This window comes from Arvicola amphibius, chromosome 8, assembly GCF_903992535.2.
Source record: "Arvicola amphibius chromosome 8, mArvAmp1.2, whole genome shotgun sequence".
NCBI classification, from domain to species: Eukaryota; Metazoa; Chordata; class Mammalia; order Rodentia; family Cricetidae; genus Arvicola; species Arvicola amphibius.
The window spans coordinates 2,369,486-2,394,091 of NC_052054.1; the positions used below are offsets into that span (position 1 = coordinate 2,369,486).

The 24,606-nt window shown below is 46.2% G+C and overlaps 1 protein-coding gene across 1 annotated transcript in view; it reads left to right on the forward strand.

The window, feature by feature from the left end:
* Thbs2 (thrombospondin 2) overlaps positions 1–13,247 on the forward strand; it is a 28,159-nt gene extending 14,912 nt beyond the window's left edge. The window contains exons 12-22 of the mRNA XM_038340362.1: positions 26–178; positions 964–1,182; positions 2,987–3,094; positions 3,724–3,883; positions 5,956–6,074; positions 6,739–6,973; positions 8,625–8,852; positions 9,285–9,556; positions 10,078–10,175; positions 11,440–11,579; positions 12,824–13,247. Coding sequence (XP_038196290.1) covers positions 26–178; positions 964–1,182; positions 2,987–3,094; positions 3,724–3,883; positions 5,956–6,074; positions 6,739–6,973; positions 8,625–8,852; positions 9,285–9,556; positions 10,078–10,175; positions 11,440–11,579; positions 12,824–12,831 — 1,740 coding nt within the window. The 3' untranslated portion in view covers positions 12,832–13,247. The remainder of the gene's footprint in view (positions 1–25; positions 179–963; positions 1,183–2,986; positions 3,095–3,723; positions 3,884–5,955; positions 6,075–6,738; positions 6,974–8,624; positions 8,853–9,284; positions 9,557–10,077; positions 10,176–11,439; positions 11,580–12,823) is intronic.
* The last annotated feature ends 11,359 nt before the right edge of the window (positions 13,248–24,606 follow it).

The following is a 24,606-nucleotide window of genomic DNA, read 5'->3' on the forward strand; positions in this document are numbered from 1 at the left end:
GGCTGACTTCTGTTTGTCTTCACAGTGTGCTGTGGTCACAGATATCTGCTTCTCAACCAACAAAGCTTCCCGCTGTGTCAATACCGACCCTGGCTTCCACTGCCTGCCTTGTCCCCCACGCTATAAGGGGAGCCAGCCCTTCGGGGTTGGCCTGGAGGCTGCTCGCACAGAGAAACAAGTAAGTGCTGCTGGCCTTGCCTGTGTTTCTAAAGGCTTGAAAAAGTCAGACAAGTCTAGGCAAATGGAGATAGGATAGGGAAGAGAAGGAGCAACATTGTTGAGAGCCGGGCAGAGACAGAGTTTACATTATGGAAGCCTCTCTGTTCATCCGGGGCCTCGCCTACTGACATGTGGAATACATGTCTTCATGCAAAGGGCCTATGAACTTCTGGGCAGCAGTGACACCTTGGTCACCTCTGGGATGCTATAACAATGCCCAGGGTAGGGTAAGGATAAGGGAAAGACATGGTTTATCACAATTTTGGAGACTGGAAATCCCAGACTGGGGACCAGGCATCTAGTTCAGGTGTCTGTGCTGTCATCACCTGGCAGAAGCCAGAGAGAGGAGAGAGCGAGAGAGAGAGAGAGAGAGAGAGAGAGAGAGAGAGAGAGAGAGAGAGAGACTCAGCACTGACATGCTGAAGTGGCAGGATCCTGACACCTATACACCTCCATTGAGACTTCACTTCCTGAAGCCACTACGCTGATACAGATTCTTAGCAAAGCCATGACAGGCGGACACAGTAAGCCCAGAAATGATATTTACCTGGCTCAGATAACCACTAAAAAAATAAAGTCTTCTCCCTGAGAGATCCAAATCAGTACTTTAAGAGCCCAGCACGCTGCCCTCCCTACTCCCCATGTCCTCTAGCAATGAGCCTCTTGCCATTCTCAGGGGTACCCATCGTCACTTTCTTTCCTCATGTGTCCTCTTTGTAGCTCTCACTACTCTCTGTCTTGCAGGTGTGTGAGCCAGAAAACCCGTGCAAGGACAAGACTCACAACTGCCACAAGCACGCAGAGTGTATCTACTTGGGCCACTTCAGTGACCCCATGTACAAATGTGAGTGCCAGACTGGCTACGCCGGCGACGGGCTCATCTGTGGGGAGGACTCAGACCTGGATGGCTGGCCCAACAGCAACCTGGTGTGTGCCACCAATGCCACCTACCATTGCACCAAGGTGAGACTCACATCACCTCAGGCCAAGAGCTAGGAATGTGTGCTTCAGTCCTTCCTTAAGTCGGTGCCAGGACTCCATGCCTTAATGCCTCTTCATGGGTGTAGGGTTTTGCTCTCCATCCTCTTCATCAGTGAAGGGTCTGCCCCTCAGTCCTCTTCAGCCAGTGTAAAGGTCTGCCCTCAGTCCCTCTTCAGTGAGTCACTGCCAGGAAAGACTGGGCCAATCTGGTAGCAATGATCTAAACAGTAAGAAATTCTGAATTATCTTGTCCCCTCCTACACTCCACATGAACCTCCTGTTCTGAGACTGGGCCGTGTTAGCCCTACACGTGTTCCTACAACTGCAGGTGTGAAGAGAGCTTGGGTCTGATGTCTGGAGTGTGCAGGGTTCCACCTCAAACACTGAACACAGAGAACTCTCCCTTCATTTTCTTTTCATCCCAGGGATGGTTAGGGAAAGCAGCACACACTCATGGTGCTTGTTGCTGATTCCTAGGCCCGTCAGCAGTGAGTGGACAGGCTGAGTCCATGCCTAGCCCCAGAGTGTGAGGCTGAAATGACCCCAACAAGCTGTCCTGCTTGGGATCACTTAGCAAGAGCCCATCAAATGTCTTTCTTTACAAAGACACACGCGTGCCGCAGGGTATAGGCATGTTTGGGGAGTCAGTGTTTGATCAAGTACATGAGAAGTTGGTTCATTTGGGCCTCTGTAACTTCACAAGTGTAAGTGCTGCAAGGCTTCTCATTGAAGAATCATTTAAAAAATTAATTATATGTATATTTAACTCTCATTTTATGTTTAAAGTGACGAAGTCTTAGTGCAGGAATTTCTTCCTTCATAACCTCTGAGTGAAAATGGAAAGAATTGGCTAAAAAAGCAAGACTGTCACAGCAACAAGGCAGTGATTTACACACACACACACACACACACACACACACACACACACTGAAATTAATCTCAGCACACATAGTGTGTTTCCTCCAATCTGTGGTACCATGGTGATTTGTTTGTAAAACATTGCAGAATCTTAAACAGCAATATAATCATTTCATAGAGGACCTGGCACAGACACAAACACACATAATGCATGTGCACACATACAAACACACATGCATACACATACACTATGTATGTACACACACACACACACACACACATATGAAAAGGCACCGATCTGATTGAAGCCAACACTGCATTCCCTGCACCACACTCCCTTAGTCCCTCAGTTGAGTCCATGGCTCAGGTTAAGGTAACATGACAGTGGACACAGATGTCACACGTCCATCAACCGTGACGAGCTGGAATAGAGCTCACCCTGCCTTCTTCTAAGCATCTGTCCAATGCAGGAATTGCAAAGCTTGCACTGTGTATGAGGAGGCTTCTTCCTTTGAGGCCTGCCGGCCACCGAGAGCCAAGCTTGCATAGACACTGAGGCACCTGGTTCATTGGCTACGGCTGTGGGAAGGAACTGGACTCCAAGCATTTGCTATTCCACCTCCCCTGGGCAGGCACCCTTCACCCCCTCTCTTCTCCCAGGTGTCTGATCCCTTCCTGGAGGTCCTGGGCTCAGAACAGGGCTCCTTTTGTCTGCTCGTGTGCAGACGCCACATAATTCCCAGGGTAGGACTTAAAAGAACAGCACACGTCCAGGCCAGCTGGCTCTGGCCCCTGTCCTGCGTTTATCTGAGGACTTGTATCAGATATTTATATCCTTGGCTTCATGAGCCTTGCTTTGTTTTCCCTGTTTTGGAAAGAAAGCCACTTTGGAATGCTTTCATAGTGATTATTCCTCTCCGAATTACAGGACAACTGCCCCAAACTGCCAAATTCTGGGCAGGAGGATTTTGATAAGGATGGGATCGGAGATGCTTGTGATGAAGACGATGATAACGACGGTGTGAGCGATGAGAAGGTAGGACGGGTGCCGCTCTCAGACAGACAGACAGACACTCAGCTGTTGGAAGAGACCAGGGCCCTGCACCAACAGTGCCTCCAAGGCTGGTCTACTGCAACATAGTTGGGAATAGTTCCCAGAGGCTACCGACAAAGTTGTCTCCGCAAACGCTGATTGGCTAGTGCAGGGGCTCCCTGCGGTACAACTCAGTGACTTTCCTTAATTGCAGCAAAGACCTCATTAGCTTTCTTTTCTCCTGCTGAGCTGTGCTTGAGGCAAAGGATGAGTGTTACAAGCAGAGGTTTAACATGTGACTCCCGCAGCTCCCTAAGGATGGGTTCTCCATGGGGAGAGCCAGGGCTCTCCGCGTCTCACCCATCCATCTGCCCAGTCACCCACTACTCCGTCCATTTGACTTCCTGTGAAAACAGATGAAACGACCCCTTTGCAATAGGAGAAAACTTAACACTTATGGGACAGGCCAGCTGTGTATGTAACCGCAAAGTCACATGATGTTGAAAAGTCACATGATGGTGCCCACGGAGGGAGGGCTCCTTGTTGCTTGTCCCCTAAGTACTGAACTGACTTACGGCCGTCTGCTGTATGTCCTGTGCTCTTCCTGATGTCTTTTCTCCCATGTTTTTTAGGATAATTGCCAGCTCCTCTTTAATCCCCGTCAACTGGACTACGACAAGGATGAGGTTGGAGACCGCTGTGACAATTGTCCCTATGTGCACAACCCAGCACAGATCGACACCGACAACAACGGCGAAGGGGATGCCTGCTCTGTGGACATTGACGGGGATGGTCAGTAGCTCTACTTATTTTAGTGACTCAGATCAGGGTCCGTGGTCATAAGTGAGTCAGCACCTTGTGTACGCAGGTTCACGGCCACAAATCAGCTAACCATAGAGCGTCGACAAAGAGATCACATCTAATGAGCACGTACGGACTTAAAGTTTACTTATGAGTGTCTGAGGGTATGAGGAGGGGGAGGGGGCTGCCCTGTGCCCATGGGAGTCAGAAAACAACTTTCACGGGTTGGTTCTCTTTTCCACTTCCTTGAGACAGAATCTGCCCAGTTTCTGTTTCACTCCACTCCAGATAAGCTACTCTGGGAAAGGTCAGGTGATGTTCCTGTGTCTTCTGCTCACCTTGCCGTCGAGGTGCTGGGATTACAATGCTCACTGATGCTCACTGCTGCATCTGACTTTTGTTTGTCTGTTTTGGTTTGACGTTGAGTTCTGAGGATTGAACTTGGGTCGTAACGCTTGTCTTGCAAGCACTTTTACCCACCCAGGCTTCTTACTACCTGCTACGTCTTTATCTTATCCTTAAACGAAAGGTTGTACCTAGATTGTTTGCAAACATCACACCATTTTGTGTATGAGTTTGGACATCTGGATTTTGGCATCTTTGTAGGTCCTGATAACAGCCCTCTATGTACACCAGGGCCAACTGCACTCACAATTCTGAACTTCTTGCAAGAGCTCAACTTTATCTCTACTGTATAAAATTGATTTCTTAAATAGCTTGCCTTCTCCCACAAGCCTCGGGCCCATTCTCAGAAAACCACAATTTTCCACGTCCTCTTCCCTCAATGCCAGCTCCACAATTACTTCTCCGTATTCTCTTTCCTGAATCTTCTGCAGTGAATGCTCCATCTAAAACACACAGGCCCTGTACTTTTGCCTCACCCTGCTCTGAGAAAGGTCTGAGGAGAGCTGTTGTCTCACCTCCATCCCCTTTTTGTGATATTTATTGGTTAGGTCTGACTATAGAATCTGGCTCCCTAGACAGGTAGGGTGATATGGATGTCCCCTGAGAGCTCTGGCATCACTGTGGGCTGACATTGTACCATGGGACTTGGTGGCCCCCATGAAAGAGCCCAGGGAACTGTCTTATGGCCCTGGGAATCCACACTCCTATCTCATGGTGTCGCTGTAGAGCCAGGAGACACTTGGATCACTGCTCGGCTCAGCTTCTCTGTGTGCCCTGTGAGTCTCACCCCCTCCCCATCCTTTCCCAGCCTTGAGTCCCTTCATCCACTTTGACACACTCTACCCTGTTATTTGGAGCTATCTCAAAGCTTGTGTTCTTGTAGAGATTTCCAGTGAGCTTCTGCATCCAGCCTCACCCTCAGGACCGTCTGAGCCACTCTGCCTTCTCAGAGCTCAGTGTGGTCAGCAGGTTCCTCCTTTCTTGATGTCGGTTAATGCATCTGTTACTCTGACTGGCGTGTCAGGTTTTTAGACCCTGTCCGTTGGCCTTCAGTCCCTCCCCAGATGTCCTTCCCTTCCTTGTGAAGCAAGACCAGTGTCCAGGTCTTGATTTGCTAGTTATGACCCTTCACTTTGCCACCATATCTTTTTAACATTATTATTGTTTCTCCAGTATTGGTGGACTGTGTTATCTATTTTTAGATTTCTAAGACCCTGGCCACTCTATCTCCACCACCGCTTCTCTCCTGCTGTGTGTGGATGAGAAGGCATCACCCAGAGCCTGCCATTAGCACAGACATTCTGAGATATAAGTGGGAGCCGTCAAGGCAGCAAGCGCAGAGACAAGCCACACTCACCCTCCTCTGGTTGAGCAGCATCACCCCCAGAGAATTCCAAACACTAGCTATATTTTAGGCTAAGAGAATTGGTGTGTGTGTGTGTGTGTGTGTGTGTGTGTGTGTGTGTGTGGTTTTTATTTTTTGAGGCATGGGAATTTCAATTTTAATGGAAACTCTATCATGTACTCTTCCCTGAATCTAAAAATCTTTACATTTTTGCCATTTTTTCCTCAGTGAAAATTTGTCTGTATCTTATGATGGGAAAATGATGTGTCTTCTCTAGACTCAGGGTGTTACTACTTTTCTCTTCTGTCCACAGATGTTTTCAATGAGCGAGACAACTGCCCCTACGTCTACAACACTGACCAGAGAGACACGGATGGGGATGGTGTGGGTGACCACTGTGACAACTGCCCCCTGATGCACAACCCGGATCAGGTGATGGAATGTCTCTAAACGGGGCTCTGTGATCCCCAGTGGCTGCCTTGAGATTAGTCTTTGAGGGCAACCGGCATCTCAGGGCAGGGTGTGCCACATCCTCAAACAGCTTCAGAAAGATATTTATGTGTGTTTCTCATCTGCTCTGCCAAGATGACAGCATAGATTTTTCTATAATCTCAGCTGGAACCTCTTACCGAGCCCAAACCTAACTATATTGTATCTAGGTGGCCACAGGCCAAGTGAAGAAGTGGCTTCCCCTCATTGTCTGGGGGGATATTTGTCTCCATGGTTACCCGGAGGCAAACTCAGAACCAGCTACATTTCCAGGCTGGCTGTTGGAAGGGACAAGGAGAATGTGACCTAGAAATGTGCTCTGCAGAGTATACAGCAACAGATGGTGGAGAAATAATACCACATTTGACAGTTGAGTTAACCATAGTAGGTCCCTGATAGGATGGGGCACAGGAGGGAGAATCTGAACCCAAGGGTCTGGATTCCAGCCTCTGTTCTGTGTAAGTGAGCCAACACACCCCATTTTTGCACCTTGCCCCCAACACTGTCCTGTAACCCAATATATTGGGTGGGTCTCTGACCTGGCACCTAGCCTTCAAGGACTCCCTCAAGGGATATTCCTGTGTTCACTTCCTTCTCTGCCCTCCAGATGGATGTGGACAATGACCTTGTTGGAGATCAGTGTGACAATAATGAGGACATCGATGATGACGGCCACCAGAACAACCAGGACAATTGCCCATACATCTCAAACTCCAACCAGGCTGACCATGACAATGACGGCAAGGGTGATGCTTGCGACCCTGATGATGACAACGATGGTATTCCAGATGACAGGGACAACTGCCGGCTTGTCTTCAACCCAGACCAGGAGGACTCAGATGGTGGGTGCCTTCCTCAGCGCGTACGTGTGTTGCAAACAGCGTGAGCTCCTACAGAGGTAGACCTGCTTCTCTGCTTACAAAGCCACTTTAAAAGTCAGAAGGATGGCTGTCTTAGCATGCTGGCCACAGGGATGGCTGGTTTTCTGTCCAATCTACTTGGCAGTTTCAGCTTTTTCTGGTGCGTTTAATATTCTACCAATGATGAAGGAGAAGTGTGCTTGTGCGTGCCATGATGAGGAACCCTCTTAATAACTCTGTACTTTTGAAAACCTTTGGCAATCACTTAGAAAGAAATAAGGTTCGCCGTATGCAGCCTGTGACAGAATCGGGGGGATTTATTGTTCTGAATCTAGTAACTAAAATAGGGCAAGTTGAAGTGGAAGTTCTTATGTAAACCGCTGGTCTGGAGCTGTGCAAGTTCTGGAGAAAGTCACTACAATCCTAAATAACAAAGCACACAGCTCTGCTTGCTGATTGGCTAGCTATGACCTCCCTCCCAGTGGCCAGAATGATCCAAGCTCTGTTTGGAAGACACTTATCCTGAACAACTGGAGATCAGGAGCCCTGGGGTGTTGAGCCAATCTGACTCAGAAGCACGTGAGAAAAGCCTGGACAAGGCCCAAGGGCAGCTCCAGGATCCTCCCTGCACGGGAAAACAGCTTTCAGCAGAAAGTTTACAGCTTGATACAGACACCAGTGAGGACAGGGGTGGGGTGGGTGGGATTTGGGCTCATCAGGAAAGGGATTGGGAAGGAGGAGAGGTTGACATACTTAGGCTGACATTTTTAATACTTTTAAGACGCCATTAATGAGACTAGGGATGTGGCTTAATTGGTAGAGCACTTGCCTAGCATACATGAAACTCAATACTATATATACAAGGCATATCGGTGAGTACCTATACCCCAGGAGGTAGACGCAGGAGGAACAGAAATTCAAAGTCATCCTTGAGGTAAGCCCTACAGAGGCCCTCCCTCCCCGTCTCAAGAAAAGGAAATGCCTGTACTCCTAAATATGTGTATCACATGGCAGGGAAGGATGTGGCGGTAGATACAGAACTGGAAACTAGTTTAAAGAATGGGGGAATGAAGATACCAATCTTGACACCAAATATGGCTTCTTTTCTTCCTTTTGAAATAAGAGGTCACAGTAGCATGCCTGTTTACCCCACGGCCTCTGCCTGTGGGCATCTCACTGTGGCCAACACAGTGGGTCAGCTGTAAGGTCACACACATGACCTATTCACCTTTGCAGACCAACCTCTCTGGGCCCAATCTCCCTAGGGAAAGTCATGTGTGCTGCAAACGTTCTATTTTAAATGCCAAATAAATTAAAATGGCTCCAGTTATTAAGAATGACAGTGAGAGACAAACTTAGCCACCTCTGAGTGAGAGGGGGCAGAGCTCTTGCGAGGGCCTTGCTGTGCTATCGTTGGCTTCAGGGTTTGCTGGGATGATGTTTTAAAAAGCACCCCTGTGATTATTTGCTTTACAAACTCAATGCTTAAGGAGGCAGTTGGCTCTCAACCCATAATTACCTGCAGGATGCTCAGCTACAGATCTTAGGGACCCAGAGGTCTCTGATTATGTGCTGGAAACAAGTGCAAAGCGCTCACCTTTGCCCCCTGCATCTGTTTCTTTCTTATCCACAGGCGACGGCCGAGGTGATATTTGTAAAGATGACTTTGACAATGACAACGTCCCAGATATTGATGACGTGTGCCCTGAGAACAATGCTATCACTGAGACAGACTTCAGGAACTTCCAGATGGTCCCTCTGGATCCCAAGGGAACAACTCAAATTGATCCCAACTGGGTGATTCGTCACCAAGGCAAAGAGCTGGTGCAGACGGCAAACTCAGACCCTGGCATTGCTGTAGGTGAGCCTGAGATCCCGAGTGAGGTGATGCTGTTGAGTGGCCAAGTGAGGCCATGTGGACAGGATTCAGAATAATTTTCCTGGTAGTCTTACCCTGTCTTGGTATGTAGAACAGCCTCCCTTAAATATCTGGGAAGGAGCTCTGGGAAAAAGCAGGTTTGCCCCTCAGGTCTATGGATTTGGTGTTCAATAAGTCAGTTCATGTTATGGACTGAAATGGTACACAACACAGTGGAGCCTCTGTGTTCTGGAGCCCAGCAGGCTATTGGTTGGGTCACACGTCCTGTAGCTTTTGCTAATCTCTCAGTGACAAGCATGGGGCAGAGCCAATCTAAGCTCTTTAGACCCACGTTTCTGTGACATGAGCCCCTGAGGAGTCCCTGAAGTGCTTTTCCCTGGGCCTCCAAACCATGCCTATTTCCTCTGTATCCAGGTTTTGATGAGTTTGGGTCTGTGGACTTCAGTGGCACATTCTATGTCAACACTGACCGGGACGATGACTACGCTGGCTTCGTCTTTGGCTATCAGTCAAGCAGCCGCTTCTACGTGGTGATGTGGAAACAGGTCACCCAGACCTACTGGGAAGACAAGCCCAGTCGGGCTTATGGCTACTCTGGTGTGTCCCTCAAAGTGGTAAACTCCACGACTGGCACTGGTGAACATCTGAGGAATGCCCTGTGGCACACAGGAAACACAGAAGGCCAGGTGAGGGACTGGGCAGTTGATGACATCTTCCATAAAGATCCTTCGCTCTCTTTAATTTTAAATGATGTTCTCGATTCATTTTTAACCAAGTAGAAATTATTTTAATAGTTGGACATTGAATGCCTACTTTATTAAACACAGAATGCCCAGTCTTCCTGTCAACAAAGCTGATAAGACTGAACGCATGTTCATTCTCTTATAGAGACAGGACCCGAAAGTGTGTGTGTTCTGTTCATAGTGTCACACCCAAGAAGAGAAGATCTGAATTCAGATCCAAGCCTGTCTGGGCCAAGTGTTCATGCTCTTAGTGCTAATTTCAGGACACTATGTGGTGGATTCAGGTGTGCATAGTAGCATAGTAGGGTAGATGATATATAGCATTTGAAAATATGGTGTATGAAACAGAATATGCAAGAAAGGCAGTGCAGCAAGTAGGGCATTGCTCTTCACAGTCCAGTTGTTGGGGAGAGAAGAATGGTAGAGAGGCATGTATCTCATCCTTCAACGATGCTGTTCTACAGGTGCGCACGCTATGGCATGACCCCAAAAACATTGGCTGGAAAGACTACACTGCCTACAGGTGGCACCTGATTCACAGGCCTAAGACAGGCTACATGAGGTAAGGGCAGTTGTACATTTCTGTTCAGTGGTAGGTCGCTCAGGACTTTCTTCCCATTGGATGAGCTAATCTTCTTTTCCCATAAATAACCAGTCTGCTTTTTCCATTGGATGGCTAGATGACTTTTACAATGGATGGATAGTCTGCTTCTCATTGGATAGACAGATTGCTTTCCCATTGGATGGATAATCTACCTTCTCTGTCTTCCTTCCCACTGGAGATTATAAATAGATAACTGTGCCATAATGAACTCTTTTGAATTCTTCTCTGGATTCCTCAGTTTTAAATGTCTTTTCTCATCTATCTTGCATTCTTACTATACATCAGTTACTTTAAAATCTTGAAAGAAATCTGTGTCTTGAGATGCTAGTTGGGTGGTGTGAAAACCACTCCATACCCATCTGGATGAAATCCAGGACTTTGTACATGATAAGCAAATGTTCTACCAATGAGCCAGAGCCCTGTTGGCTATCTGGTGTTTGCAGATCCTTGAGGGTCTGGGTAGGTGTGGTGTAAACTGGCGTGCAGGGTGTGATGTCCCTACAAAGGGATCCCATTTGCCATGTGCTCCAATAGGGAATTTTGTGACATCACTCCACACTCTGGGCTAGGAAATAAGAGTCCCGTCCCTACTCTCAGAGAGCTCTTACAATGGGACAAAGATAAGATTCGGGATCTTTAGGAAAATAAAAGCCAAGGGGGAAGACCTGTCTCTAAGGAAGAGAAACAGGTACCCATCCCCTACAGGCAATCAGAAAACACCCTTCACTCACTCTGCACACTGCCTTGGCTCTTAAAGGCAACCTAACGCAAACCTGGGTAATTAGTCTCTCTCTTTCTCTCTCTCTCTCTCTCTCTCTCTCTCTCTCTCTCTCTCTCTCTCTGCCTCTGTCTCTCTCTGTCTCTCTCTATCTCTCTCACACACAGGGTACAACAGCTTCACCTGTGAGAAGAAATGGTCTCTTCAGATTCTGCTACCTGATAGGACTCAGTGTTCCTACAAGGAAAGCAAGCCCAGCCCAGTTGCTAAAACCCTGATCAGAGAGTGAGCTACAGATCCCTCTGGGTTGGTCTGGGTCAGCTCAGTGGTAGAGCAGAGAACTCTTGGTCAGCATGTACAAGGTCATGCTTTCATCTTTAGCACCAGGCAGGGAGAACAGACTCCTCTTGATCAACAGCTGCCATCCAGAACCAACCACTAGCCTCTCCAGAGAATGTGCTTCTGAGTTCAAGTTCTCTTTTGTCCTTCACTTTCTTACCTTAGAGTCTTGGTGCATGAAGGAAAGCAGGTCATGGCTGATTCAGGACCAATCTATGATAAAACCTATGCTGGTGGACGGCTTGGCCTATTTGTCTTCTCCCAAGAAATGGTCTACTTCTCGGACCTCAAGTATGAATGCAGAGGTGAGTGCATGTTCTCATCAGGGGGCCATCCCCCAGGACCGGGAGGACTGACATCAACTTTTCTGTCTGCAGAGGCTTCATTCCATGGAAACGAATGATGTTTCTGCCCTTCTAGCAAAGATGTAGTTTAGGCAACTTACATCCCCCCCACGGTCTGTCTCTCTGGTTTTTTTTTTTTTTTTTTTTTTGTCTTAAATTGAATCTGAAGGTCTTCGGTAAGACAAATACTTTCTGATAGTTCACATGTCATCTGCTACTGTACTGATCCTGTAACTTCCTGTTTTCATACTCTCTGCATTTCTAGGGGCATTTTAGAATATTGTCTTTACTGAAAATTGCAAGAAGAAAGGAAAGGAAGAAAGAAAAGGAGAATGGAGGAGGGGAAGAGAGATAGAAGGAAGAAGTGAGGGAAGGAATGCATCTACTTCTTAGTAATACTGCTAGAAATGTATTTATCTGAACCAAAAGTAAAGCTGAAAGCAAACTTGGCTCCAATCTAGTGTACTGACAGGCCTACAGAGCAGATCAGGAAAGTTCAGGAATATTTCTCAGTGCTCACACCTTGAAAATAATACACAAATAAAAGAGAAGTAGAGACAAGACCATATTCCCTCTCCTTCCACCAAAGGTTCTTTTCTTATGATAAGATTCCATTGAAGATATTCCTTCTTCCATGTATCTACTCATTAATCTATCCATCTATGTCCCCATCCTTCCCAACATCTATTTCTTTTTTTTGTTTTGTTTTGTTTTGTTTTTCGAGACAGGGTTTCTCTGTAGCTTTGGAGCCTGTCCTGGAACTAGCTCTTGTAGACCAGGCTGGTCTCGAACTCACAGAGATCCGCCTGCCTCTGCCTCCCGAGTGCTGGGATTAAAGGCGTGCGCCACCACCACCCGGCTAATTCCAAACATCTATTTCATCCCTCCAAACATGCATCCATCTTTCTACCATCCCACCCATCCGCTCATCTCCCATCTACTCATTCGTCCACACAGCTGCCAGTCTGTCCTACCCATCAACTTTACATATACCTTCTTAAAATTAATATGACCATAGTTGAGGTTATAGGTAAAACAGATGCATGGGAGCCTGGGGCAGGAGGATTGTTTCATTTGAGGCCAGTCTGAATCACATAGCAAGTTCTAGGACAACCTGGGCTACAGGTATGAGATGAACAAATAAAAGAACATAATAAAATACCCCTGGTCATTCCTTCCTAATCCCATTGCTTTTTCTCTTCCAGATGTCTAGAGAGAAAGGCTGCATCCCATCAATGTGCTCCAAACACTGTCTACGAGACACGTCGGCCCATCTTGCTACTTGCAGCTTTTCTCTCTTTCGGCATTTCCTGTTTCTTGACCTTAACTGAGTGGATCTTCACCTCGCTCATCAGCACCAAGTCCAAGTGCCTTCAAATGACAAACATCAAGGGAACTGCAAGATGAGCATCTGGCCCGCTGCTGGAAAACAGATTGACGAGAAATGAGACTCACCACGGAGTGGAAACCTAGCGTGTTGTTGCATTGTCTTTTCTTGTCTCTTTAAACAGAATGACGTTTACATGTAAAATGTAATTACTTGCAGTATTTATGTGTATATGGAGTTGAAGGGAATATTGTGTATAAGTCATTCTCATAAATTAAGCATGAAAACTCTTGCTCACCTACTTTCAGTGCTTAACGTTGTCACTGTTCTTGGATTCGTGCTGCTCAGCAACACACCAATCCTGTAAGGGCAATGCTAAAGAAAGATCGGGTGAGTGTGGCTGCCGTGAGGAAAAGGTCAGAAGACAGTCACATGCCTGTGGCCCCTTGTCCAGTGATGTTAAACACTGACTAATCAGAACGCAGACAATGATTGGAAAATTAGATGAAAACCCCTTTTTATTCCTCTTGGTTCACAGTTAACAGCTGACTTGATGGAGACAAAGAAGGTGTGTCATTGCAAAAGGGAATCTTTCAGGGTTTTTCAGAGCTTTCAGAGGCAAGCACCTCCTGGGCTTTGTGGAGAGCCTCCTTGGCTGGAAGTCATGGAGCTCTCTCTACACACTGCTAGGATCTCTGACTGGGCATCCTTTCCTGGTCCTGCTACTAGGAAACAGACTAGGAGATAAATTTGCAAATGCACTTTGGTACCCTACTCCTAGTCTAGACTTTGGAACGATACAAAAGTTGCTTTTGTCTAATCTGGTAAGATATTTCATTAAGGTTCCAGGTACAACTGTTTTGTTGATATTTATTAAATGAATTTGGAATGTAGCTCCATTCACCAATAACTTATTTTAAATATGCAAAGTGACAAATATGTAGTGTAATTTCTAGAAATAAGCATATGACAAGGATATAATGATATAAAGATCCACTTACCAAAATATCTGCTGGTTGAAATACAAAGCTCCATGTCATGATAAAACGGAACCTTAATACACACAGTTACCAATGATTTTAATTCAATTCCTTTTGCTGTTATCTATTTGCTGCATATAAGTTCTTTTTATTTTAATACCGGAGAAAACATTCTCCTCCCCGCAGACACACCCATTAATCAGTCACAACACAACAGACATGTGCTAGGTTGGTTTTATTGTATTGCTTTAAGCTGCATGATCTCCCAGCAGGAAGTATGGTCTCTCTCACTCCACATGAGTTCAGTGGAGGTACATCTTGTCTCTCTTTGGGGTGGGTAGATTTCTAACTCAGATAGAATGAATCCAGGCTTAGATTCTGAGCTTCCGCAGTGCATCCTGACACAGTTGTTTGTGCTGGTGTCCTTTGAGGGTGTTTCTTCTGTGTCTTGTTACCCTGCACTCTTTGCTTCTGTGGAACTGTATTTCCAAGGCCAACATGAGACTTCTAACTGTGAGGGTGTGGAGAACCATTTAGGCTTCCCTTGGGGCATTTGGTGAATGGTTAAAAGGTGGTGGGGGGAAGATGTGAATACGTTCAGTGTGCCCTATTATTTTGTAAATTATTTATGTAGTTTAAAAGAACAAAAGCTTCTCATATACGTTAATTGAAAACATTGTTTTTGCCAAAGACTGTAAATATTTATTTATTTGTTTATGGGTCAAATTTTCACCACTGAAACCCTACGCTTAGCTCGAGCTTCGTTTTTCTACTGAAGATTAACAACAGCATATATAAATTATAAAAGGTTTTCTATAAGCGAATCTCTTTCCCTTCTTTAAAAGCATTAGCCGGGATTCCTTCTGGCAAGGGCTGGCATTTTACCCACGGAGAAACAACTGACATTTCGTTCCTGAACTGAAGACGTGGTTGTCCCCTGTCCTGCAAGATTTCCTACGTATTTGTGGTAGGTTCAAGGCTCAAAGCAGTTGTCTTTGACGCAGGTCCTCTTTCCACTGAAGGCCCTAGTGTGCACATGACCTTGGCTGCTGGTTCCTCTTGTCAGACAGGAAAAGAGACGCAAGCTCATGAACACAGTACGGCTACTCTTCCTCTACTGATTCCATGCAGAAGAAGGAACAAAGACCAGACAGCACATGGCAAAGTGCACCCTGGTCTGGTACAGGAAAGGAGTGACCACAGCCCTGCAGCCTGGGAGATTTCTTCAGTATCCAGTTGATGGCAGGGTTTATGGTCATGATGGTAGCATTACGCAAACGGTGACACAAGAGAGTAACACAGAGGTAGACGAGAAATCGGTGGGGGTCACAGAGTGGGTGTCTTTGCCTTTAGTAGTGGGGGTGACTTCGAGCGATGAGGTGACATGATCGGAGTGAAGCCCCTGGACTGATCAAGTCGAGCTGGTGGACTTGCACTCAGAAGTATAGAAGGAAAGGTTGGGCTTGCATACATCCATGGAGAAGACTTTGAAAAGCTCAGAACCACAGCTGTAAGGGGTGAGATGTGATCTTGGCTGGTCAATTGGGTAATATGGAAGGATGCTTAATGAATGTTTGATTCAAAAAACCAGAAAAGGTACAGGGAAAGGATTAAAACCGTGAAGAGAAGCCAGCCTGAATATGAAGCATTGCTCGGTTGCTCATTTGTACATTTTGTTACTCTGTTTGATCAGCTATGGACAAACATAAGTTTTGGGACAGCATTCTCCCCTCCCCTGTGGCCCCAGGCACATCAGAGCCATTGTCCTCAGCTCGTGTATCTAGCACGTGACCAGGTATGAGGAGGGTCCCTGGGATCTGGTGGCTTATATGAGAGAATAACCTACAAATCTCTCTTCTGCTTCTCACACATGCTGCGGTGTCTACAGGCTGCACAGCCTATGGATGAATGCCATATTCTAGAAGCTAAAACTGTCAGCTGTGGTTGTTCAGTGACTGGGACCCCACAGTGTGAACTCTGGGTGTGAAGGACTCTATGTTATAACAGACATCTTGTTCCCCAAGTATGTGACTACCAGGGATGGAGGAAACTGTTTTGTAGAGATGGGAGATTTTGGAACCTTCCATGGCTATGGGAGGTTTTGGAACATCAGACTGCCTTTTCCTGTTTGCTTTGGGTTCCTAGTCTTTCCAGTCCCGTGAGGAGGATGATCACTGGGTTTGCAAGCACCTGTTTAGGGCGGTCAGGGTTACTTTGCTAGTTTTGATTCCATGGCTCAGGGAGCAACAGTGAAATGTATCTGGTGACCCAGACACTGAGAGTTGAGAAATGAAAGCGCACATGAGACATTTGTGTGGCCCATGCTCCTCACCCACGTTTTCCAGAGCTAGCATCCCAGTGCTGGTGAGGTAGCTGAGAGAACTGGGGGTACTGTCGGCCATGCCAGCTGCCTCTCTAAGGCTGGGTGCTGCGCTGTTCCCAGGAAATATTTCTAGCAGAGCATGCTGTTCTGAGAAGAAAACTCTCTGCCAAGGTCTAAGGACAGTAGCCGGGGAACTCCCTCTGGTATTATTGCCAAGACGCCCATGTCACCAGCCCACAAGTGCCTACCTCAGCACCTCTTACCTTTGCTGCAGCTGTCCAGCATGGCTAGAGAGGCTCGTCTCTGACCCTTCTCATTCCAGGCAAGGTTCTGAGAGGCTCTGAAGCACAGGTTGGCACTGAGACTAGGTGGCCATCCTCACCTTGCCCCTCAGAAGCACCTTGTGTCACTGGTAGCAGTGTCAGGACCCCCACCATGTACAGGCTGAGCTCAGGTTCCATGTTAGATGTCCTTTGGGTCATACTGATTGGTCTCTTTACTTCAGACACATGGTTGGTTTATGAGAAGTGTTATTTAGCACTGGGCTTTCCATGAGAGACATTTTCCACATGCCTTGGCTCAGAAAGTCAGAGGATCAAATCTTAAACCATGCTCTGTGAACAGGTATTGGATGTTTACTGATAGGAGCAGGTAGAAACTGTGAAGGTGGAAGAGGAGGAGGCAGCTCCTTGCAATGTAAAAAGACTACAGTTCTGGAGCAGATTCCTTCTAAGAATCCACAGGGCATGGTATGTGCAGTCTGTGCTCAGGAAAAGTGCACATCTGTGCCCGCTTGTGTGGAACAGGTGTATAGATCTGGATTTAATGAATCAGCCTGTGCTTGCCCTTGGGATTGATGCTTGTACACACCACGCGCAGTTTCAAATCATTTCTGTGTGTTCTGATGCTCTTACTGTACACACAAATGAGCTGGAGTAGGAATGGGCCAGCATTAGACAGGTGTCAGGCAGTGTGCTGTGTGGATGTATATGGTATGCAATGCAGTGCAGTGAGTGGGTGTAGGGTATGCAGTGCAGTGCAGTGAGTGGGTGTGTAGGTTGCACGGTACAGTGTGAAGGTATGCAGTACAGTGCAGTGAGTGGGTATGTAGGGTGCACAGTACAGTGTGAGGGTATGCAGTGCAGTGCAGTGAGTAGGTGTGTAGAGTATGCAGTGTGGTGCAGTGAGTGGGTGTGTAGGGTGCGCAGTATAGTGAGTGAGTGTGTAGGGTATGTAGTGTGGTGCAGTGAGTGGGTGTATATGGTATGCAGTGCAGTGAGTGGGTAGTAGGGTATATGGTGCTGTGCAGTGAGTGGGTGTGTAGGGTATGCAGTGCAGTGGGTGGGTGTGTAGTATATGTAGTGCAATGCAGTAAGTGGGTGTGTAGGTTGCACAGTACAGTGTGAGGGTATGCAGTACAGTGCAGTGAGTGGGTGTGTGGGGTATGCAGTGCAGTTCAGTGAGTGGGTATGGTATGCAGTGTGGTGCAGCGAGTGTGTAGGGTACACAGTGCATTGCAGTGAATGGGTGTGTAGGGTATGCAATATAGTTCAGTGAGTGGGTGTATAGGGTATGCAGTGTAGTGTAGCAAGAGTGTAGGGTACACAGTGTGGTGCAGTGCATGGGTATGTAGGGTATGCAGTGCGGTGCAGTGAGTGTGTGTGTAGGGTATGCAGTGCAGTAAGTGTGTGTGTGTGTAGGGTATGCAGTGTGGTACAATGAGTTGGTATGTAGGATACACAATACAGTGAGTGTGTGTGTAGGGTATGCAGCACAGTGCAGTGAGTGGATGTGTAGGGTGTGAAGTGCAGTGTAGTAAGTGGGTATGTAGGGTGTGCAGTGCAGTGAGTAGGTTGTAGGGTACGTGGTGTAGTGCAGTGAGTGGGAGTGTAGGGTGTGCAGTGCAGTGCAGTGAGTGGGTATGTAGGATATTCAGTGCAGTGAGTGGGTGTGTAGGTATGACGTGTGTGTAGGCTCTTGACCTTTGGGGAAGGCATATGTTCAGACAAGTCATCTAGTTAGCTATATCATTTAGCCTTATCTTGTATAGTGAGAACTGAGGCTCAGCACACTCACAAGGACTTTGCTGTTTAAGCTGTACGGTTTACCTGGAGCAGTCTGAAATGCTCTGGTATATAAGCTGATAGCAAACATTAGTTTTTAATTATTGTCCCTTGCATGGAAGTGTGCTATTGATCTTACCTTTGAGGAACTAGAGAGTTCTTGGTCAGGGAAGCTACAACAGACATTCTGCCCTCCTTCACTGGGACTGCCTTGGCCTAGTCTGGCTGTGTATCCCAGGTCAAGATACTCTCACATATCCTGAGTGCTATATTCTTATCTATTACAGAGCAGGAATAACCTTTTGTTTAGTAGGGGTTGCACTGGCTAGTTTTATGCTAATTTGATATAAGCAAGAGTCATTGAGTCAGAAGGAGCAGAACAATGATCCAGATATTAATCCACATGCTTTGAACAACCTGATTTTTGACAAAGAAGCAAAAATATTCAAATGGAAAAAAGAAAGCACATTTAACAAATGGTGCTGGCATACCTGGATATCAACATGTAGAAGAATGAAAATAGATCCGTATCTATCACTATGCACAAAACTCAATTCCAAATGGATCAAAGACCTCAACATAAAGCCAGCCACACTGAACCTTATAGAAGAGAAAGTGGGAAGTACACTTGAACTCATTGGCACAGGAGACCACTTCTTAAATATAACCCTAGCAGCACAGACACTGAGAGAAACAATTAATAAATGGGACCTCCTGAAACTGAAAAGCTTCTGTAAAAGCAAAGGACACAGTCACAAGACAAAATGACAGCCTACAGAATGGGAAAAGATCTTCACCAACCCCACATCAGAGGGCTGATCTCCAAAATATACAAAGAACTCAAGAAATTGGTCACCAAAGAACACATAATCCAATTTTAAAAAATGGAGTACAGACCTAAACAGAGAACTCTCACAGAGGAATATAAAATTAAGGAAAATGCTCAACATTCTTAGTCATCAGAGAAATGCAAGTCAAAACAACTCTGAGATTCCTTCTTACACCCTGTAAGAATGGCCAAGATCAAAACACTGATGACAACTTATGCTGGAGAGGTTGTGGGGTAAAGGGAACACTTCTGGTGGAATGCAAGCTGGTACAGCCCCTTTGGATGTCAGTGTGGAGATTTCTCAAAAAATTAGGAAACGACCTTCCTCAAGACCCAGAGTAACACCACTTTAGGGTATATACCAAAAGGATGCTGAATTGTGCACCAAGGACATGTGCTCAACTATGTTCATAGCAGCTTTGTTTGTCAGAGCCAGAACCTGGAAACAACATAATGCACCTCAACTGAAGAATAGATAAGGAAAATGTGGGACATTTGCATAATGAGTACTACCTACACAGCAGAAAAAAATAATGACATCTTGAAATTTGCAGGAAAATGGATGGAGCTAGAAAACATCATTTTGAGTGAGGGTAACCCAGACCCAGAAAGACAATTATCATATGTACTCACTCATAGGTGTTTTTTAAACATAAAGCAAAGAAAACCAGCCTACAAATCACAATCACAGAAAACCTAGACAACAATGAGGAACCCAAGAGAGGCATGCATGGATCTAATCTACACAGGAAGGAGAAAAAAAGACAAGATCTCCTGAGTAAATTGGGAGCATAGGGACCATGGGAGAAGGTTGAAGGGGAAGGGAGAGGCAGGAGGGGAACAGCGAAAAATGTAGAGCTCAATAAAAATCAATTAAAAAAGAAAAAGAAAATGCCTCCACAAAATGGGGAAGAGGAATGCTTGTAGGGCATTTTTCTTTATTAGTTATTGCTGCGGGAGGGTCCAGCCCTTTGTGGGTGGTGGCATTCCTGGACTGGTGACCTTGGTTTATACAAGAAAGCAAGCTGAGCAAGCCACGGGGAGCAAGCCAGTAGGCGCAGAACTCCTCCATGGCCTTTGCGTCAGGTTCCTGTGTCCAGGATCCTGCCTGTTTGAGTTGTGTCCTGACTTCCTTTGAGGAAAGATCACATTGTGTAAGTCTAAGTCAAATATTCCCTTTCCTCCCTAACTCATTTTGTTATAGTGTCTCATCACAGCAATAGAACCAAAGAAAGACAGGGAGTACTGCGATGTGGAGGGTCTTTGTTTGTGTTGATTCATTCATTAATAAAGAACTGCCCTTGGCCCATCATTAATAGACCAGCCCTTAGGTGGGGGAGTAGACAGAACAGGAAGAAGGCAAGTGAGGTAGATGGCTCAGACAATTGCCCTGCCTCTTCCTCTCTGAGACAGTACACCATGAAGCCAGCCACCAGGTCAGAACGTGCTGAATCTGGTTCCCGGCTAAGACCCACTTGTGGTGTTACACAGATGATTAGAATATGGGTTAGTCAAGATGTGAGTAAGAGGCTGAAAATAAGGGGGCCAGGCAGTGTTTTAAAAGAATACAATTTGTGTGTTGTTATTTCTGGTGTAAAGCTAGCCAGGGCGGCCGGGAGCTGGGGCGGGACGAAAAGCAGACCTGCCGGCAGCTCTCATACAGTACTGTGAGGATTGACTGGGACCAACAGTAATAAAATAAATTAAAGTCTTCCTTTAGATGTTTGAAGTAGATCGTGGCAAGGACATGAGATATGAAAGAAGAGAGAAGTGAACCATAATAAGAACGCCTGGGGGCAAAAGTGCAACACACTGTGGCATCACCTGGGCAGGGAGAGACACTGGGCATCACCTGGGGCAGGGCAGACACTGGGCATCACCTGGGAAGGGGCACACATGGGATGCTGAAGAGTTTAATAAACACCCAGATCCTAACCAAACCATCTTGGGTGTATGTTTCCAGAGGAATTCGATTTTATAAGCTCCAATGAGTTCCCCTGAGAGTTAGTGTACTTTAGAAAATAGCTGTGATCTCCCATTAGTTCTGTCCCACCGTCTCCATGAGTGAACGCACCCCTCTCGTTCCTGACTTTCTCCCTCATGTTCTCGCTCCTTCTGCTCCTCATCAGGACCTTGGGAGCTCAGTCCAGTGCTCCATTGTGGGGCTCAGTCACCTTCCCCATCTGTCACCAGCTGGAGGTTCCCTCACGGTCCTGACTTTCTTTCTCATGTTCTCCCTCCTTCTGCTCCTCATCAGGACCTTGGGAGCTCAGTCCGGTGCTCCAATGTGGGGCTCTGTCATTTTCTTCATCTATCGCCAGGTGGAGGTTCTATGGTGATATGCAAGAAATTCATCAGTATGGCTATAGGAACTGGCCTTTTCAGGCTCCCTCTCCTCAGCTGCCCAAGGAACTAACTGGGGGCGTCTTCCTGGAAACCTGGGAACCCCTCTAGGGTCAAGTCAAGTCTCTTGACAACCCGCAGGTAGCTCTTTAAATTAGGATATATGCTTCCCTGCTCCCATATCCACCCTTCCTATATCCCAAGCACCCCATTCCTCCGAGCTCCCCCCGTTCTTCCCTTCACACTTTTCTCTCCCCATCTTCCCTTGGCCCAGTCTTGCCCAACCCTCAAGTTCCCAATTTTGCCTGGCGATCGTGTCTACTTCCAATATCCAGGAGGATTACTATATCTTTTTTTGGGAGTTCACCTTCTTATTATCTTCTCAAGGATCAAAAATTTATAGGCTCGATGTCCTTTAATTATGGCTAGAAACCGATTATGAGTGAGTACATCCCATGTTCATCTTTTTGGGTCTGGGTTACCTCACTCAGAATAGTGTTTTCTATTTCCATCCATTTGCCTGCAAAATTCAAGATGTCATTGTTTTTTACCGCTGAGTAGTATTCTAGCATGTATATATTCCACAGTTTCTTCATCCATTCTTCCACTGAAGGGCATCTAGGTTGTTTCCAGGATCTGGCTATTACAAATAATGCTGCTATGAACATAGATGACCCTAGAGGGGTTCCCAGGTTTCCAGGGAGATGCCCCCAGTTAGTTCCTTGGGCAGCTGAGGAGAGGGAGCCTGAAAAGGCCAGTTCCTATAGCCATACTTATTAATTTCTTGCATATCACCATAGAACCTCCACCTGACGATAGATGAAGAAAATGACAGAGCCCCACATTGGAGCACCGGACTGAGCTCCCAAGGTCCTGATGAGGAGCAGAAGGAGAGAGAACATGAGAAAGAAAGTCAGGACCGTGAGGGAACCTCCAGCTGGCGACAGATGGGGAAGGTGACTGAGCCCCACCTTGGAGCACTGGACTGAGCTCCCAAGGTCCTGATGAGGAGCAGAAGGAGTGAGAACATGAGGGAGAAAGTCAGGAACGAGAGGGGTGCGTTCACTCATGGAGACGGTGGGACAGAACTAATGGGAGATCACCAACTCCAGTTGGAATGGGACTGATGGATCATGCGACCAAACTCGTCTCTCTGAATGCGGCCAACAGCGGGGGCTGACTGAGAAGCAAAGGACAATGGCTCTGGGCTCTGATTCTTCTGCATGGACGGGCTCTGTGGGAGCCTTCTCAGCTTGGTCGATCACCTTCCTGGACCAGGGGGGGAGTTGGGAGGACCCTGGTCTTAGCATAGAGTGGGGAACCCTGATGGCTCCTTGGCCTTGAGAGGGAGGGAGGGGAGGTATGGGTGGAGGGGAGGGGAGGGAAGGGAGAGAAGGAGGGGAGGGAAGGGGGAGGAGGAGGGGAGGGAGGGGGGAGGAGGAGGGAAGGAGATGGAAATTTTTAAATATAAAAAAAAATAAACCATGAGAAAAAAAAAAGGAAAGAGAGAAGTTGTGTGTAGTGGCATACACCTTTAATGTCAGCACTTGGAAGGCAGAGGCAGGCGGATCTCTGTGAGTTCAAGGACAGCCTGGTCTACTGAACCAGTTCCAGGATAGCCAAATATATACATTCCAAGATTTCTTGTAAAAAGTAGAGCAAAAGAACATAGCCAACTGCTTTCACATTTCTCCAAGTGCATAACAGGGAAGGGGACCACTCCCAGTGTAACAGCCTCAGGAGGAGATCGTCTTGATAGAACAGCAAGCAGCCTCAGCACAGGACATGAAAACAGGTAGCAGACAAAGCCCTGCTTTTTTCACATAAATGGCACTGTCCGGTGATGTGTCCTCTTTCCTTTGCCATATCATACTTGACTCTTGGTCTGGAAACAAACAAGATGCTTTTGTTTGCTTTTGATGGCAAATACATTGCTTTCTTTTACATAATCATAGTTTTGGTGACATCTATAGATGTTTTTATCATTAAATTTTTAGTATAAGTATTTTGTGTTTTAGAATAACACAAAGAGTCTATAAAACATTCATTGGTAGGCTTGCAAATTTCTAGACATGGAAAGACAGTTGCTGATATAAATTGCTTCTTTACCTATTCCAAACATGAGTTCACACATATGTATGCACAATACAGGGAAAATACTCACTCATGATTAATTAACTGACTTATTCGATTTAACAAGCATACCGGTTTTCTATTCCACACCTGTCTGAGGATGAAATCAAGTCAAATGTCTTGCCATTTAGAAAAAGACAAATTATAGTAGTAAATGAGAAGGAAAATATTGTTAACCCTTTGCTCAGGAGTATGAATTTCAAACTAATAGGTGGAAGGGATTTATATATTCTAGTTATGGAGACTAAGGACTAAGAAGTGTAATCACTTCTTTGGTGCCTAAATGCTTTCCAAGGTTAAACAAGGACCTAGGTCTATCCCCAAAATACTTCTTTCCAGGGCTAATCGGAACAAATCATGTACAGACTTTCATAAAGCAAATGTGATTGCCAGTAATTTGAGAAATTGAAAAGGCCAACGGAATTCTCATTTTTCCAGCAATTTCTTGCATAAAATTATGCGTATCTCTACTTTTTTCTCAGAGAATGTGGTTAATTAGTGGGTTGTATCAAATTAAAATTAATACATACATAGAACATGAGTAAGGCTATATATTCATTTTCATAAAGATAAAATGATTCTAGATATATAGATAAGAACACGTAGACAGAAGTTTCTGTCCTGCCGTTTCTCAGTGCAACATTTTCATCTTAGCACTTCCCACCTGGGCAACCTGCCAGATGGGGCCTGCTAGGCACACATGCAGGAGAATGTGCAGTATTAGGTCTACTAGACACACATGCAGGAGAACATGCAGGATCAGGTCTGCTAGGCACACATGTGGGAGAACCTGCCAGATGGGGTCTGTTAGGCACACATGCGGGAGAGCATGGCAGATTCCTAATGCCTTCTCAGAGATATTTCACGGCAGCACAGTGTGCATCATGGCAGATTTAGCTTTTACACAGAGAAAAAAGTTTTATGTACAGCATGCTCCTTCCCAGAGTTGAGATGGTGAGCGCAGCTCCTACTGGCAGTCCCAGAGCTGGT